This window comes from Vespa mandarinia, chromosome 18 (assembly GCF_050613455.1).
Source record: "Vespa mandarinia isolate Hongniang chromosome 18, ASM5061345v1, whole genome shotgun sequence".
NCBI lineage: Eukaryota > Metazoa > Arthropoda > Insecta > Hymenoptera > Vespidae > Vespa > Vespa mandarinia.
Window position 1 is genome coordinate 4,498,086 of NC_140827.1, and position 14,415 is coordinate 4,512,500.

General features: G+C 33.5%; 2 protein-coding genes and 1 long non-coding RNA gene across 8 annotated transcripts in view; 2 read left to right on the forward strand and 1 right to left on the reverse strand.

The window, feature by feature from the left end:
* LOC118445270 (uncharacterized) overlaps positions 1–13,613 on the reverse strand; it is a 30,003-nt gene extending 16,390 nt beyond the window's left edge. The window contains exons 1-5 of one of the 3 annotated variants that reach the window (XR_014983264.1): positions 13,019–13,613; positions 12,631–12,829; positions 12,232–12,409; positions 10,544–10,713; positions 3,892–4,072 (exon numbers count right to left, since the gene is read on the reverse strand). This is a non-coding gene — a long non-coding RNA (uncharacterized LOC118445270). Of the gene's footprint in view, positions 1–3,891; positions 4,073–10,543; positions 10,714–12,231; positions 12,830–13,018 lie in introns of all 3 variants that reach the window. The other 2 variants (XR_014983266.1, XR_014983265.1) reach the window with 2 other exon arrangements.
* Pdzd8 (PDZ domain containing 8) lies at positions 854–7,247 on the forward strand. Of its 2 annotated transcripts, XM_085662534.1 has the most exons (9): positions 854–2,045; positions 2,162–2,354; positions 2,412–2,674; positions 2,777–3,860; positions 3,944–4,209; positions 4,323–4,529; positions 5,158–5,307; positions 5,905–6,087; positions 6,154–7,245. In XM_085662534.1, the coding sequence occupies exons 1-9, from the start codon at positions 1,650–1,652 to the stop codon at positions 6,349–6,351; spliced, it is 2,940 nt and encodes a 979-aa protein (XP_085518660.1). In that variant the 5' UTR covers positions 854–1,649; the 3' UTR covers positions 6,352–7,245. The 2 variants fall into 2 exon arrangements, with proteins under 2 accessions (XP_085518660.1, XP_085518661.1); XM_085662535.1 differs by lacking the exon at positions 5,158–5,307 and having other exon boundaries at positions 6,154–7,247.
* Sclp (leucine rich repeat containing protein 20 sclp) overlaps positions 9,192–14,415 on the forward strand; it is an 8,300-nt gene continuing 3,076 nt past the window's right edge. The window contains exons 1-5 of one of the 3 annotated variants that reach the window (XM_085662547.1): positions 9,192–9,641; positions 9,780–9,946; positions 13,613–13,756; positions 13,824–13,991; positions 14,191–14,415. The exon at positions 14,191–14,415 is cut by the window's right edge and continues 3,076 nt beyond it. In XM_085662547.1, the coding sequence (XP_085518673.1) occupies positions 9,790–9,946; positions 13,613–13,756; positions 13,824–13,991; positions 14,191–14,354 (633 nt within the window). In that variant the 5' untranslated portion in view covers positions 9,192–9,641; positions 9,780–9,789 and the 3' untranslated portion in view covers positions 14,355–14,415. Of the gene's footprint in view, positions 9,642–9,682; positions 9,947–12,775; positions 12,904–13,612; positions 13,757–13,823; positions 13,992–14,190 lie in introns of those variants that run through there. The other 2 variants (XM_085662546.1, XM_035874464.2) reach the window with 2 other exon arrangements.

The following is a 14,415-nucleotide window of genomic DNA, read 5'->3' on the forward strand; positions in this document are numbered from 1 at the left end:
GTATATACATATGCATGCGAAATGTAAATGAATATTTTAAATATGTGAATGCTATTCCGAATACAACATTCTTGTAATTTATATATACACACGCTCACATTATAATCGCACATACATACGTACATGTATATATATATATATATATATGTGTGTGTGTGTGTGTGTGTGTGTGTGTACACGTACGTATGTATGATAAACCCAATTGAAATTATTCAATCGAGTTACTTAAATAAATAAAAAAGAAACAATCTTCCTAGTCCATTCAATGAATCAACAAATTTAATGCTGAATATTTTGGTGGCGTAAACAATTGATTAACAGGCTTAATTGCAATCGCAATTATTTTCAAATTATTTCATATATAACTATCTTTTATATTTAAATTCATATCAATTCATAAAAGTGTCAAGGAAAAAAATGATAAACAAAATACGCTGTAACTAGATAGAGAAATTGTGTTCGATAGAAAAGTTGTATATCCAGCTTACAAAAATTTATTTACGATATAACGTCATATACGATAACGACATAATAATATTGTAAGTTTTTAAATAATATTCACGAGTAGCGTTTAATAAAATATTTATACTAATGTTCATACCGATATCTTGAAATATCTAGAATTCTGTTTTATCTTCCGATAAGTATTAAATAGATAGCAATAAGAAGGTGACTCCCTCTGGGGGAAAAAAAAGAAAGAACTAAAGACAGACGTCTGAAAAAAAAGTAGAGCATAATGTTTCAAATAAATATGTGTGAATTCATACCAACCGAGTATAAATTGTGTGATTTTCCGAACGTCTGGATTAGAACAGACGCGTAAAAGCTGTCGATGATACCGCGTTTAAACATATGCGATCAGTAATAAAACTGAAACGATTACAAAGCGTTAAATAAATGTATTATTCGTAATAAATGGTTCATCCAAATTTCGATATGAAAGATTGAAAAGAGGTATAATTAAATTCGGTCGAAATATTAAAAGTATTCTTTTGTAAATATTTTTTCCTTCGTTTGAATTCGCCGAAGGCAGGCAACTGTCAAAATGACAATTGGGGATGAAACTAACATGGCTGTCGAAATCGATAGAGAACTTTCGACGTAGTGTTTGACATCAAATCTTTTTTTCCCAGTGATATTATTAATGGCGGCTTATAAGATACATTGGTTTTTACCTAAATCCTCGAATCTTCTCTTACATTCGTCATGTTCTACGACGACATTTTAATGAAATACATCGTAACGTCGAACCAAGTGGCAGGTGTGAAAGTGCTTCGAATAATTATCATCCGTGAAGAAGGGAGAAGGATGAATCACCATTGTGGAATTAGTTCTATCTATGAATTATCATAAAATAGACATGAATTTTTAAATCGTCACGAGTTCCTAAAATTATATACATACACATATATATATAAGGAAATTTTAGGAGAATTTCTTTTGAGACTGATTAATACTTTGCTTACTTCTCTATTCTCCTTTTTTTCTTGATATATTAATACAAATATTCATTTCTCTGTCGTACGATTATAAAGTGCCTTCTTTAGAGATTATTTCAAGAGATTTTCTAATTTCATCACATACATATACACAGAGAGAGAGAGAGAGAGAGAGAGAGAGAGAGCGATTCCAATAATTGGAATCTTAATATGGACTTTTTCCAAACTCTTTTTGTAGCTACAATAACGTTTGTCTGCGGTATAATATGTACGCTTATACTGGAGTTTTACTTCTTCAAGAGATATCTGGAAACAGGACCTTTGGCAAAGACACCAGAAAAGACAATGAAACATGGACAAGCTCAGTTACCTCAGGAATTACTTGATAAAATGCAAGATGAAAAAACGAATCTTAATAGCAATATCGTTCGACAAAGTATTTATCAAGGAAATGAAAATTTAGCAATAAATCTTACTTTGCAATTTCTTTTCAACGAATTGCGAGACGCAGAACGCGTTCGTCTTTGGCTCTATAGAAAATTGAACAATGAATTCAAAGAGCTCTTAACGCAATCGACTACTGGAAAACTACTTGATAGCGTAAAGGTAAATTGATTTACGATTAGAAATTCTTTATCGTACAAGAGAGAGAGAGAGAGAGAGAGAGAGAGAGAGAGAGAGAGAGAGAGAGAGATCATTCTTGCTTGCTTGTTTGCTTTCAGTTAAGAGATTTGAATCTGGGCACACAATTTCCAACGATAAAGGGCTTGGAAGTAGCCGATTCTAAGATAGACGCTGATACTGGATTATTGGAATCATTGGATTTGTCCCTCGATTTACATTATTCAGGAAATTTTCAAATGTCAATAGACGTTAAAATGTTGTTGGGAAAAACGGCGTACATGGCTTTACAAGGTATGCAACCATATCGATTATATCAGTAACGGTAACATTTATTATGGCTTCTCCTAGTGAAACGTGTTACTGGTCGAGCAAGATTGCAATTCACGCGCGTACCATATACGCATTGGTCTTTAAGCTTCTATTCAGATCCCATTTTGGAATTGGAAGTGCAATCCCAATTCCAAGGTCGCCAATTGCAACCACAAATAATATCATTAATTACTGGACAAATAAGAAGGGCCGTACGTCGAAAACATACGTTACCACGATACAAGATGCGTTATAAACCTTTCTTTCGCAGATTAAACGATGAAGTTATCGACCTATCAGAAGTAAGCTATAATTTCTTTCTTTCTTTCTTTCTTTCTTTTACTCCTATTGCCAATTAAAAAAAAAAAGAAACAAAGAGATAAAAGGAAATATTTGTTGTATAGGTTGCCGGTGTGCAGATCAATCCAGGATGCTTGGAAGTTACGTTGTTAGAAGTTAGTCGATTAAACGTTGGACCTAACATGGTTAATGCAGAAGACGTCTCTCAAATAGAGGTGCATTGTACGATGAGCATAGACTCAACGCCTTGGGTACATTTAACGCAATATAATGGAGTAACGTACATGATATTAGATTTAATTATTAGTAAAACTAGTTCGCAGCAGCTTGGTGTAGTATTTAAACAAGAGCTTGTTCCTGAAATTGGTCAAGTATGCGTACTCGTTGAAACTATAGTATCTGCAAGTCCGGCTGCCATAGCCGAGATGAGAAAAGGTGACATTTTAATAGCCGTCGATGGTAAAAAGGTAAACAATATGAATCAAGTCGCAAAACTTGTTAAAAGTGCTGTACAGAGACGTTTCATTATTAGAGTCGAAAGGAAATATCTCAAAGTAGATACGGAGAAACAAGCTTGTATTATTAAATCTGACAGTGAGATAAAGTCTGGAATGGAAAAAATTTCAGAAAGGAGAACTGATGCGTTAGGGATAAAAGGAGATGGTACGATCGATGATATCAGTAAAGTGAAACTCGAAGGTCCAATGAAATTCTTAGAACCAAAAGATACGGACGGCGAGAGTGTAATAGATAGGTCTGAATTTTCTAGTAGATTGTTCAGAAGAAGAAGGAGTAGTAGCACGCATATTTCCGAAGAAACAACTCAACAAATGCCTGAAACACCATCGAGAAGAATTTCAACGGCTTCGAGTCAATCGACAACATCCGGCAACATTCAGTTTTGCCTTATCGACGATAATAATGTCACTAATTTGTCTGATTTGTATTACACCACGAAGGAAAAGGGATATGCCTCTTTGATCACTTTCGAGGAAACTAGAAATTTCCAGATAGACTCGGAACAGCATTATTTAAATATAGGTGTATGGGGCCGCGTTAAATCTAACGAATATACTCCTAAATTATTAGGATACATTAATGCCCCTATAAAATTGATCGTGGCGCAGTGTGCTAAGTCGTCGACAGGACATTATCTTAAATGTCATCCACTGTTGCCACCGGAAAGTGGTACGTAATATGATGATTGTGCATACCTTACCTTACGTTATATTACGACATCATATTGAAGTAATCGAACTTTTTCTTTTAAGCTTCTTTAGCAACGTCCAGTAATAAATTACAAGGGTACTCTGGTTTTGATCCTACTCTATGCTTCGGGGACATTTTAATGTCGTATATGTGGGAAAGCAGTGTGCCAAATAGCCATATCACGAGCGAATCTGTAAAAAAGGATAATGTAGAAGCTATTATTAGAGCTCAGCCGATTCAGAGTGAAGAGGTAGCTGAAAGGAAAGTGCATGATTTCATTAGGACGCACTTCCACAGAGCGACTCACTGCGATTTTTGCACGAAAAAGGTATTAAATGGTTACTCTTAATTATCGCTCAAGTTCGACTTGGAACAGATTACTTTATTTACGATACACACTTAGTTGCAATACGCTCCTTCTTCCTTTACTTTTTCATTTAGATTTGGTTAAAGGATGCGATACAATGCAGGGACTGCGGTATGGTATGTCATAAAAAATGTGAGGTTCGTTGTCAAGCATCAGGGATATGTGGTTCGGAAACCACATTAGCCACCCTGGCATTAGAAGCCGATGAAATAGAGCCCATCGCTATTGTCGGCGAGTCTAGTCCGGAGATATCTCTTACCGGTTGTGAAGATAATGTTCAGGTACTCAAGGCATAACAATAAATCTCATTAACATTGAAAATGATAATATTGGCAATTTTTTAATATTGTCGATATTCATACAACTTTGGTGAACTAAACATTGAATATTGATGTGATGACCTCATGAAAAAGAAAAAAAAAAAAAAAGAAAAAAGATAAAGGGAAGAAAAGAAACATGCTGCTTTATATGCATCGAGCCCCGATATATTTTCATTTATTTCAATACTTTTGTCCTTAACTTTTTACTATCTCAATAAGGGGTAATAAGTGGACTTGTAATAATAACAATAGTCCAATTTCGATTTTATGTACATAAAAAGAATAATTGTTAAGCGTTACTCTATGCACTATGTTGGCAATAAAAAGGAGTCTTTGCACTCGGGGTGATGACGGTTTTTTGTAGGCATTTGCACCTTGACCTTGCCTATTGATCGATACCATCAAATTTTAAGCCATAGTAATTATAGTTTCGTCGTTGCCTGTAGAGTTATAAAAAAAAGTCGAACGGACTATAGACAAAATGTCTATAAGAAGCTTATGATATCAACTTTTTTACTTTACGGATACTTCTCAATCACGGTCTCTAAAGGTGTTAAAAAAAATTCAAATCCATTCGTCAATTAATCAGGGTGCAAGTATGATGGCCATGAAGGCTAGTATAGCTAACACACTCTTGGGCCTCAAGAAGGCTGGAAGTACCAGTTGTCTGGCTCCACCAACTTCCGGTATCGGTCTGGCATCTAGAAGTCTTCCCCCAAGTCCCTGTGCATCCCGCAAGGTAGACATTATTGACACACATGTACTCTGCTTAAAATGAAGGAGTTTGCTTTTTCTAACACAAATAGTATTGCACATTTTGTTCTAATCGCAAATATAGCTTTGCTACTGAAACATTTTCGTTATGGTAGATGCATCTTCGCACCCCTTAATCCTTCCATCCCCCTCTCCCCTTCCACATCCCTTGTACTTTATATTCTCCTTCCATTAACCTTCCTGTCGTATTATTAAACAAAATTAAGCGTAACAAATATTATTGGCCATTTACACTTTAATAATATTATATGCCTGCATGCATTTGTTGTATACTTTAGACATTATTTAACACTTGTTCTTAACACCTATTCATTATAATATGGAAGTGTATTAAGATGTGAAAGAAATGTTTTCATTATAATTAACTATAAATATCAAAAGGGCATACACAGATCTACCTTAGATCAGGTAAATGCAATATTGGCTGAATTTATTTTTCATCGTGCTTCTACAATTCTATTTCTATAATATATTTTTTAATAAATCGTGCTCTTAGGGTCAAGACAGCTCCGATGACCTTTAATATATTTAATCAGTCTTATTAAATCATTGAAACGTCTAGAGTTCATTGGTTGGAGGTTTGGGTATAAGTCCTGAACTTTTGGAAGGTGCTGAACCAAGCGTGGCAGCTCCACTTGTCGCAGGAGATTTGGACGATGGTCTTATGTCTAGAGCCAAAGATACTGGAAAATTCTTATACAAGTATTTCGAGCCATTGGAACGTGTCGAGAAGATCAATGACATGGTAATTTCTAATTTCTCCACCGTACAATTTTGTCTCTGTGTATATATGTTTTTTACTTTATCACAGATAGGAAAACTAAAAACTGCCCTGGATGCTGAAACTACCTCAAGATTAGAGTTATCTCAAAGCGGAGAGAACGATAGTATAAAATTAATTGCACAGAGCGATTTACGGGTGCAGGCCTTGAGTGTCTTACTTCTTCATTATTGTGCTGGCTTGCAACACGCGCAAGAGGCATTAGAGAAAGCTAGAAACGAAAATTGAATGAGAGAGAGAGAGAGAGAGAGAGAGAGAGAGAGAGAGAGAGAGAGAGAGAGAGAGAGAGAAATGTTCATATATTTCCAGATCCTCGAATATTCTACATTAGTCAATTAGTGAATTTATAATAATACTCTGATATAGGATATTTTTATTTTAGACTCGAGATATTGGCTTGATCAAAAATTATTACACGCGTGAACATATTTATCCGTATAAATATTACTCTCTGATTGTGAAGTTATAATACTCAAAAATATCTAGTTGTGATAAATGATTGAAATCTCCTAGTAAACACCAAATGCTAAGACTTATATTTATAATAAATTGTATATTTGTAGAAAACCGAGTACAAGATATGTTTCGCTACATAGCCATACATGTCTCTGTGTGTGCGTCTGCGTGTGCGTCTGCGTAAGCGTATGTAATTTATCAATGGAGTATAACTAGAATAGAATAATGTCTTTTACATGTGTGATGCAATGAAATATTGATTAAAGGAACGAAATGTAATGGAACGTGCATCGATGTATTTTCTAATGTCTCCATGTATTTTTCTGAATTTTTTCATATTTCTTTAAATATTCGTGATATAAACTTATAAATATTCTATTTCACAATCAAAAAATTAATCTTATCGTAACGCATTAACTTTGGCCTAACAACTTTTAGTATTATTCGTATAATGCAACGAAAAATATATATGAATCCCGACTGATTTTCGATTAATATCAGTAGTATATTTAGTAATACATAAAACAAATAATATCGATAGAGATCCATCCATTCAGGATGTGTACGTTTGTCAATGTTCGTTTTGCAATTGTAGCAAATGTTTAAAAAACGTCTTGTTAAGGTATAAGATAAATATATCCGTTGTATAAATAACACAGCTCTTCTTCCCAATACAATTTTAAAAAACGTCTATATATATATATACGTTATATGCCTGCAAAGATGTTTATAAAATGGAAATCCTTTCTAATTATTATTATTATTATTATTATTATTATTATTATTATTATTATTATTATTATTATTATTATTATTATTATTATTATTATTATTATTATTATTCCTGTTGTTGTTGGAATGTACGAGTTCGAATACGTTGGTTGTACCAAACGAAAGTTCATGGTAAACAGAAAAAAATACGTAAAACGCAGAAAGACGCAGTAGAGAACGAAGCGCACAAAGAATCGACGTCAAAGCTTATACTTAAATAGGGCCAACGTTCTCAACTTGGCAAACAAACAGTTTTCTTACAAAGATTTCCCGGATCTTGCCCAAGTGCGTCCAAGAGAAAAATTCAATTTCAATAATAGAAGTAACAAAGGAATGTAAAAGCACGCAATGGTTACTTTTCTCTAATTAATTTTATTACAAAAAAGAAAGAAAAATTGATAATAATTATCTTGAACCATTTCTTCCGAAGGAATGAATCTTTGTTGTAAATCGATAAAACGCGCATATATATATATATATATATATATAGGAAGAATTTCTGAGATATTTGTTAAAATGTGCGCGCCCGGCTCATAATATAAATAATAGTAGCAATAGAAAAGGAAAAAATATTTTGTTGAACGTGTAGTAATATACAAGTATCGACCGGATTCGTCTGAAGCTTTTATCACGATCGTCCAAATGAAAGCCAAAATGAAGACGAGGAGAGAAAAGTCATGGGGGATTTTGCCCGGTGAGATTCTATTCTCGTACATGAAATGCTACGCGCAGTATCCTCTGGCTGTCGGCCAAACATACCGTAAAGTCATATAAACATTTTATCCCTCTTGGGTACTGAGATTCACTGAGATGAATGAAGGGTACAATTACTCTTTTTCTTCTTCTCGCTACAGCGGCAGCAACAACAACAACAACAACAACAAAAAATTATTACTAGCTCGATAGATAGAGAAGAAAAAAATAAATGAGGTGAAATTATTTGTGAATTAGTGCGAAGGAACGAGAAATTTTTGAAATAGATTAGAAAATTTCCAAGAAATACATTCTGCCTATAAACAAATTTCTTTCTTTTTCTTTTAATAATTCAAACCTGATTTCGCAAAAATATTTTTTTTATGGTAAAATATTGCATTAGTTTACGAGAACTCAATACTGCTAAAGCGAGAAATCTATATTTTAAGCATTCCTTACGAATTTCGAATAATTCTTCTTAAAGTCGATTTTATTTTTTTTATTACCTTAGCAAATTTCCTTTTGCGATAGAGTTTCGAAACGATTTATTTGGGCAGTTTGCCGAATCTACTATCTCTATATTGGCATGAACTATCGTTACGAATGAACTGTCCTTCTAATTCCAATAAAAACAAAATTAAACGCACAACTAAGTCCATCGAAGCAAACCAATTCTGCATTTCCATTGATTTCTTTGAACGAACGAACGTACAATTAAATCGTTCAGACTAATCAAAAGTTATCAACGATATACCACTTGTATCTAATGGGTGGAAAAGAAAAAAAGAAAAAAAGAAAAAAGAAAAAAGAAAAAAAAGAAAACAAAAAATGGTATCTTTTACAAACGTTTTTATTTCGCAGAAAAAGAGTTCGCACAAAGGAAAGATCACCGAGCTTTATCCTCTGAATGGTGACCTTGGAAAAGAAAAGAAAAAAAAGCAACATGTATTCGTAGAAAAGCTGACACCGCTTTTGACAGGTTGCATCGTTCAAGTCTCGTTCCGAATCTACGTACGTCGTACTCCCTACAGCTGTTTTCAAACAAAGAAAGAGGAAGAGAGAGAGGACCCGAACAAAGTAGTAGTAGTCAGCTGATTCAAAATGCATCCTTGGGTGGGAGAAGAGTTAGAGAAGGCTTAAATAGCACCGTATGCTTTCACGCACGTTAGTGCAAGTCAGCGTTTACATCGGACGGATTAAGTTCGTTTCATATCGCAAATTGAAAATCGTATAGATCTTTTTTCGTCAACAAGAGAAATAAAGAGAAAATTGTGTTGTTAGATCGTACCAAGTGCCTTTTAAAGTTCTTCCTCTTGATATAGATACATAATCATTTGTAATAATCAACCAATTTAATATCCAATTTTCATCGTCTTATACCTGTTTCTATATTGTTTTCCTATTCTAATTGATGCTTTAAGATCAAAGAAATTAAGAAAAAGGAAAGAAAAAGAAGAAATAAAAGGAGGAAAATCCCTACCTTTTTCGCTATAGTGAAGATACTATTAGTGCTGCTAATTTTTATTTTAAAGGATAAATCGTTCCCGAGTGATTGTAAAAAAGAAAAAGGAGAAAAAATTACATACGCACGCACGCACGTACATACAAATATACATATATATATATATATATATACTATATATATATATATATATATATATATATGTATACGTATATGTATATATAAAAGAAATAAAGACGACGCGGATATCTTTCCGATTTGTTTTCGTAAAAAGCCGGAAGAAGATGAGACCACCAGCGTATAATGCCGAAGAGGTACAACAGATTCCTCAAGAGCAAGGAGAAAGGAACGTGGCCATGGCTGTTTGCGTTCAATTGGCGGGCCGAGCGATTATTAGGGTAGTTTCGCGATGCGAGGAAGCTCAGGACAATTGTAATTTAGGTATGTTAAAAAGAGAAATACGAAAAAGTCATCATGTCTAATCATAATCAGCATGAACTATAAACGCACCTATTTACATGTTATTACTACCAACTAGTATTTGTATAATTTGTAACGCATCTTGCACACTGACTCGTTGATACACCTTTCAAAAAAGAATTTTGATCGATTAAACAATTTTTACAGATAAAGCTTTCTAACAGAAATCTATTTTTGAATCATCGAACGAATCGATAAGATAACACGATTAACTTTATATATAGGACATGTCTTATTATTTTTCCTTAAATCAAATTTTTTAATTTAACCTAAATATTTTTTCATTCGTAAAAAGCATCTTTTCAATCGAACATTAATTTTTTTATATATTATATATATATACATATATATGTGTATATATAAAGTTTTATATGCATTTGTGTGTGTGCGTGTGCGCGCGTATAATATCAAGCACGTTGCACTCAAATCAATTATAGTAAATATATAAGTATGTAACTGTACAATAACTCCATTTCCTGCTTTTTTGTTTAGAAAAAAGAAAGAAAGAAAACACAAAGGTAAAGTTCGTTTCTGTGTGCGCGTGTGTGTTGTCTTTACCTTATCTGTAAATCTGAATAGATCAGGAACCCTGATCAATGCCGTATCATTGGTAGCAAACGACGAACTAAGATCTACACTTCCTCTCTTCCTCCCCCTTTCCCCTCTTTATCCGCCACGCATCATTCTTTTTCTTGCGACGCACCAAGAATTTAACCTTCCATCTGTAACTGCGTTATAAAAATGTTAATAGTTTTCTCAGGCAAAAAATAAATATGTGTATGTTGATCTTTCTCTTCTGTTTTACCGCACTTACATATATATATATATATATATATATATATATATATATATATATATATATGTATATACATATGTAGCTGTATGTGCGTTCAGCTAGATTACATATAACAAGAAAAGTTTCTAAACGGTTTTACCGGCGAAAGTTTTCCCGCGAAGAGAAAGAACATAACAAGAGAGCATCGATGCATGCATTTCAACGATATAACTACAACGATCGTTTCCGATGATCGTAAAAATTATTATTATAATTATAATTACAATAATAATAATAATAATAATAATAATAATAATAATAATAATAATAATAATAATAATATTGATAATGATAACATCAAGACGAATCTTTCGAGGATAATAATTTCAAATATTTGTTTTTAATAAATCGCTTTCTTTGTTTCGGAATTTATCAAAATAATAATGATAATAATGATAATAATGATAATAATAAAAAAAATTGAGACCTTCCGAAAATTTAAAAATTTCAAATTATTTCTAAAATTCGCGCGTCTTTTAAAATACGCGCCTTTGAAAAACACGTACGATGAACGGAATAAAAAGTGAAATGCTCGTTGGTGGAATCGTGTTGCCGCTACCACAGCATAGATAATAGACAGGATAAACATCAGAACGATGATTACACAACACCTTCGTCCGGTCTTTGTTCTCTCTCTCTCTCTCTTTTTTCCTTTTTTAATGCACTGCGACAGTAATTTTCTTCTCGAAGGACAAGATAGATCTCTTTTGCAAAGAGCAGTTACGATCGAATCTATGGATCTATGTTCGAAAGGTCGATCTAGGAATAGTAAATGGTGTGTTAGAGAAAGAGAGACAGAGACACGCAAACGTTTCGCGTGCCGGACGATCTGACCTTTTTAACATCATCCCTCTTCTTTCTCATACATCTATATACTTTGTTTGTAAAGAAAATTTTTCATTTTATAAATTCAAAATGGAACCATTCAAAGCATTCGTAAAACGACGAGAAATACACGGATATCGCGCGTGGGTAGTATTCCTCTTATAGAAACGTAACCATAAAAGGTAACTTGCTGCCACGATGCTTTCTTTATTTTATAACAAAAAATTATTCCTCCCCCCCCCCACCCCCCTCTATATATATGTGTGTGTGTGTGTATATATATATAGATATATATAATGCACAAGTATATACATGTATGGACACAAAAGTTTGGTTGTGTCGGATCTAATGCGACGATCCCATCACGTTTTCGCACGATCTATTTTACGTAGGTGTCTAACGTTCAATGACTTCTCAAAGTCTTTTTTTAAGTTTCTATTTATGAACTGATTGATCGTATTAGATGACCACTGATATTTTTTTTTAGAATCTATTCAATGATACTTATTATTTCGAATATAACATATAATCTCGATCTATACGATACCATCGAATATACGATAATAATAAAGAAATTCTTACTTACTTGTTTCTTTATATCTAAATGAACGACACTTTCCTATTATCTATATTTCATTGCAAAATGTACTTTGAAAAGCAACAAATTCAACGATCGTCTCTTGGGAAGAGTCAAACGACGTGACACGAATTTGCGGGAAATTCAAAAATCAAAAAGGCGCCATAATACGAATTCCGTGACGAAGCTTAAACGTAAAAGAACAAAGAAGAATTTTGTAAATATACGTAGTATCTACGTAGGATCTTCTCGTTTTATCGTACAAAAATCATTTCTGATTTGACGAATTTTCTCTTCTTCTTTAATTCACTGTTATATTCAAACAAAGGAAAAAGAAGAAATCGCGTTCATAGATTCGTTCGGAGAAAAAGGATTAATATAGTAAACGTTGTAATAGAAATAATTTACCTTCGGAACGTATACTTCGATAAACGCAATTTCGATCTACTGACGATATCTTCTAAACGGTTGTTGTCAAGGCCAAGCGATAGAACGAATCGGGTGAATTTATTTCCGAGAGATCTTAACGAAAATAAATGTTTCTCGCGATTGCATTCTACGAGAGCGGACTTGAGAACTATTCGTTGAATCGCTTCCGTTGCTCGGTCTAAAACAAAATGGCGAACGCTGTGACAAAGGTAGTATTACGTTGTGAAGAAGCTCAGGAGAATGAAAATCTCGGTACGAGAAAGAAATTACTTTTCCCTACACTTTTCAATATTCTTTTTTTACATTTATTATCGTTTTTTTTTTCTTTCTTTTCTCCTTCTTCTTCTTTTTTTCTTTTTCTACTAACCTCTTTTACATTTCATTCGGGATCGAAAAACTAAAGCCTAACCGTGGTCTACCGTACTTTTGATCGAACTATAAACTTATATGTTACTTACTTCACGTAGCAACCGTTGGAGCGGCGCGCTTTTTGAAAATTGTACGAATTACATTTTTTTCCACATTATTCTTTAATTATAATGAATCAAGATAATATTTGAGATTATGCTCAGATTGTGATTTTCATAACATATAATTCCAAGTGAATCGTGTAAAAATAACAAATTTGCAAGTTTTGTACAGGTGCATCGAACGATGCCATATGGCAATCGTCCAGTTAGAGAACTTTAGATATAATCGTGTAGCACCAACTGATATATGCGTTTTACACTTAGAATACGTTTATTTCGTAATCATTCCAGACGGTACCTCTCTTCCGTACTTGGGTTAAGAAAATCGAGCAGGAGAAAGCGTGAAGCAGTCGTAATTCGACGGTCAATTCATTTTCAATGAGATCTCTATGCGTGTATACCGACTCTCACATCGGCTTGGTTGTTAACTCTTTCCAAGGGATACACGATTTTATTTTATATGTTATTTTTTCTTTTTAATTATATTTCAGATTTGTCTGAATGCCAGTTAATGCAAATACCGGATGCGGTTTATCATTTGATGAGACATACAGAATTGAAAAGATGCGATTTGTCTGGTAATGTTATAACAAAGATCCCACCAAAATTTGCAGTGAAATTTTCCCTTATCACTGGTTAGTATCAATGATAAATGTGTTTAAACTTTAATAAATATTTCCATTAATAAATATTTCTTTATAGAACTCAATCTAAGTCACAATCAAATGAGTAAACTCCCGGAAGAACTTGCTGAACTACAAGCATTGGAAAGACTCAACATTTCGCATAATACTTTTATCGCTTTGCCACCTGTTACCTGCCAGATACCTCAGCTTAAACGACTTCTTGCCAATAATAACTCCATCATCGGTAAGTCTTCAGGATACAGAAGAAGAATCTAGAAAAATTATTCTTTGGTTAGTAAATGAACTGACATACTTATTAGAGAACTATGTAGAGAGCGAGAGAGAGAGAGAGAGAGAGAGAAAGAGAGAGAGAGAGAGAATTTATAAAAATTATAATAAAAGCAAGAGACAACAATATTTAGTACTTTCCTATTATATTTCAGACGTCGATGTTGAGAGAATTAAACATGCACCGGCGTTGGAATACATAGATTTGCAAGCGAATCCATTAACGCCAAGAATGTATGATCTTCTGAGTACCTTGACTCGTATCAGAGTGGAATTAACTCCACGACAAGTAGAAGAATGGGAAGATTTGACGGTCTGAAACTGATCTTTAGCCTGACTTTAGTCCGATGAAAGAAGCAAGAAGAGAGAGATATTAACTT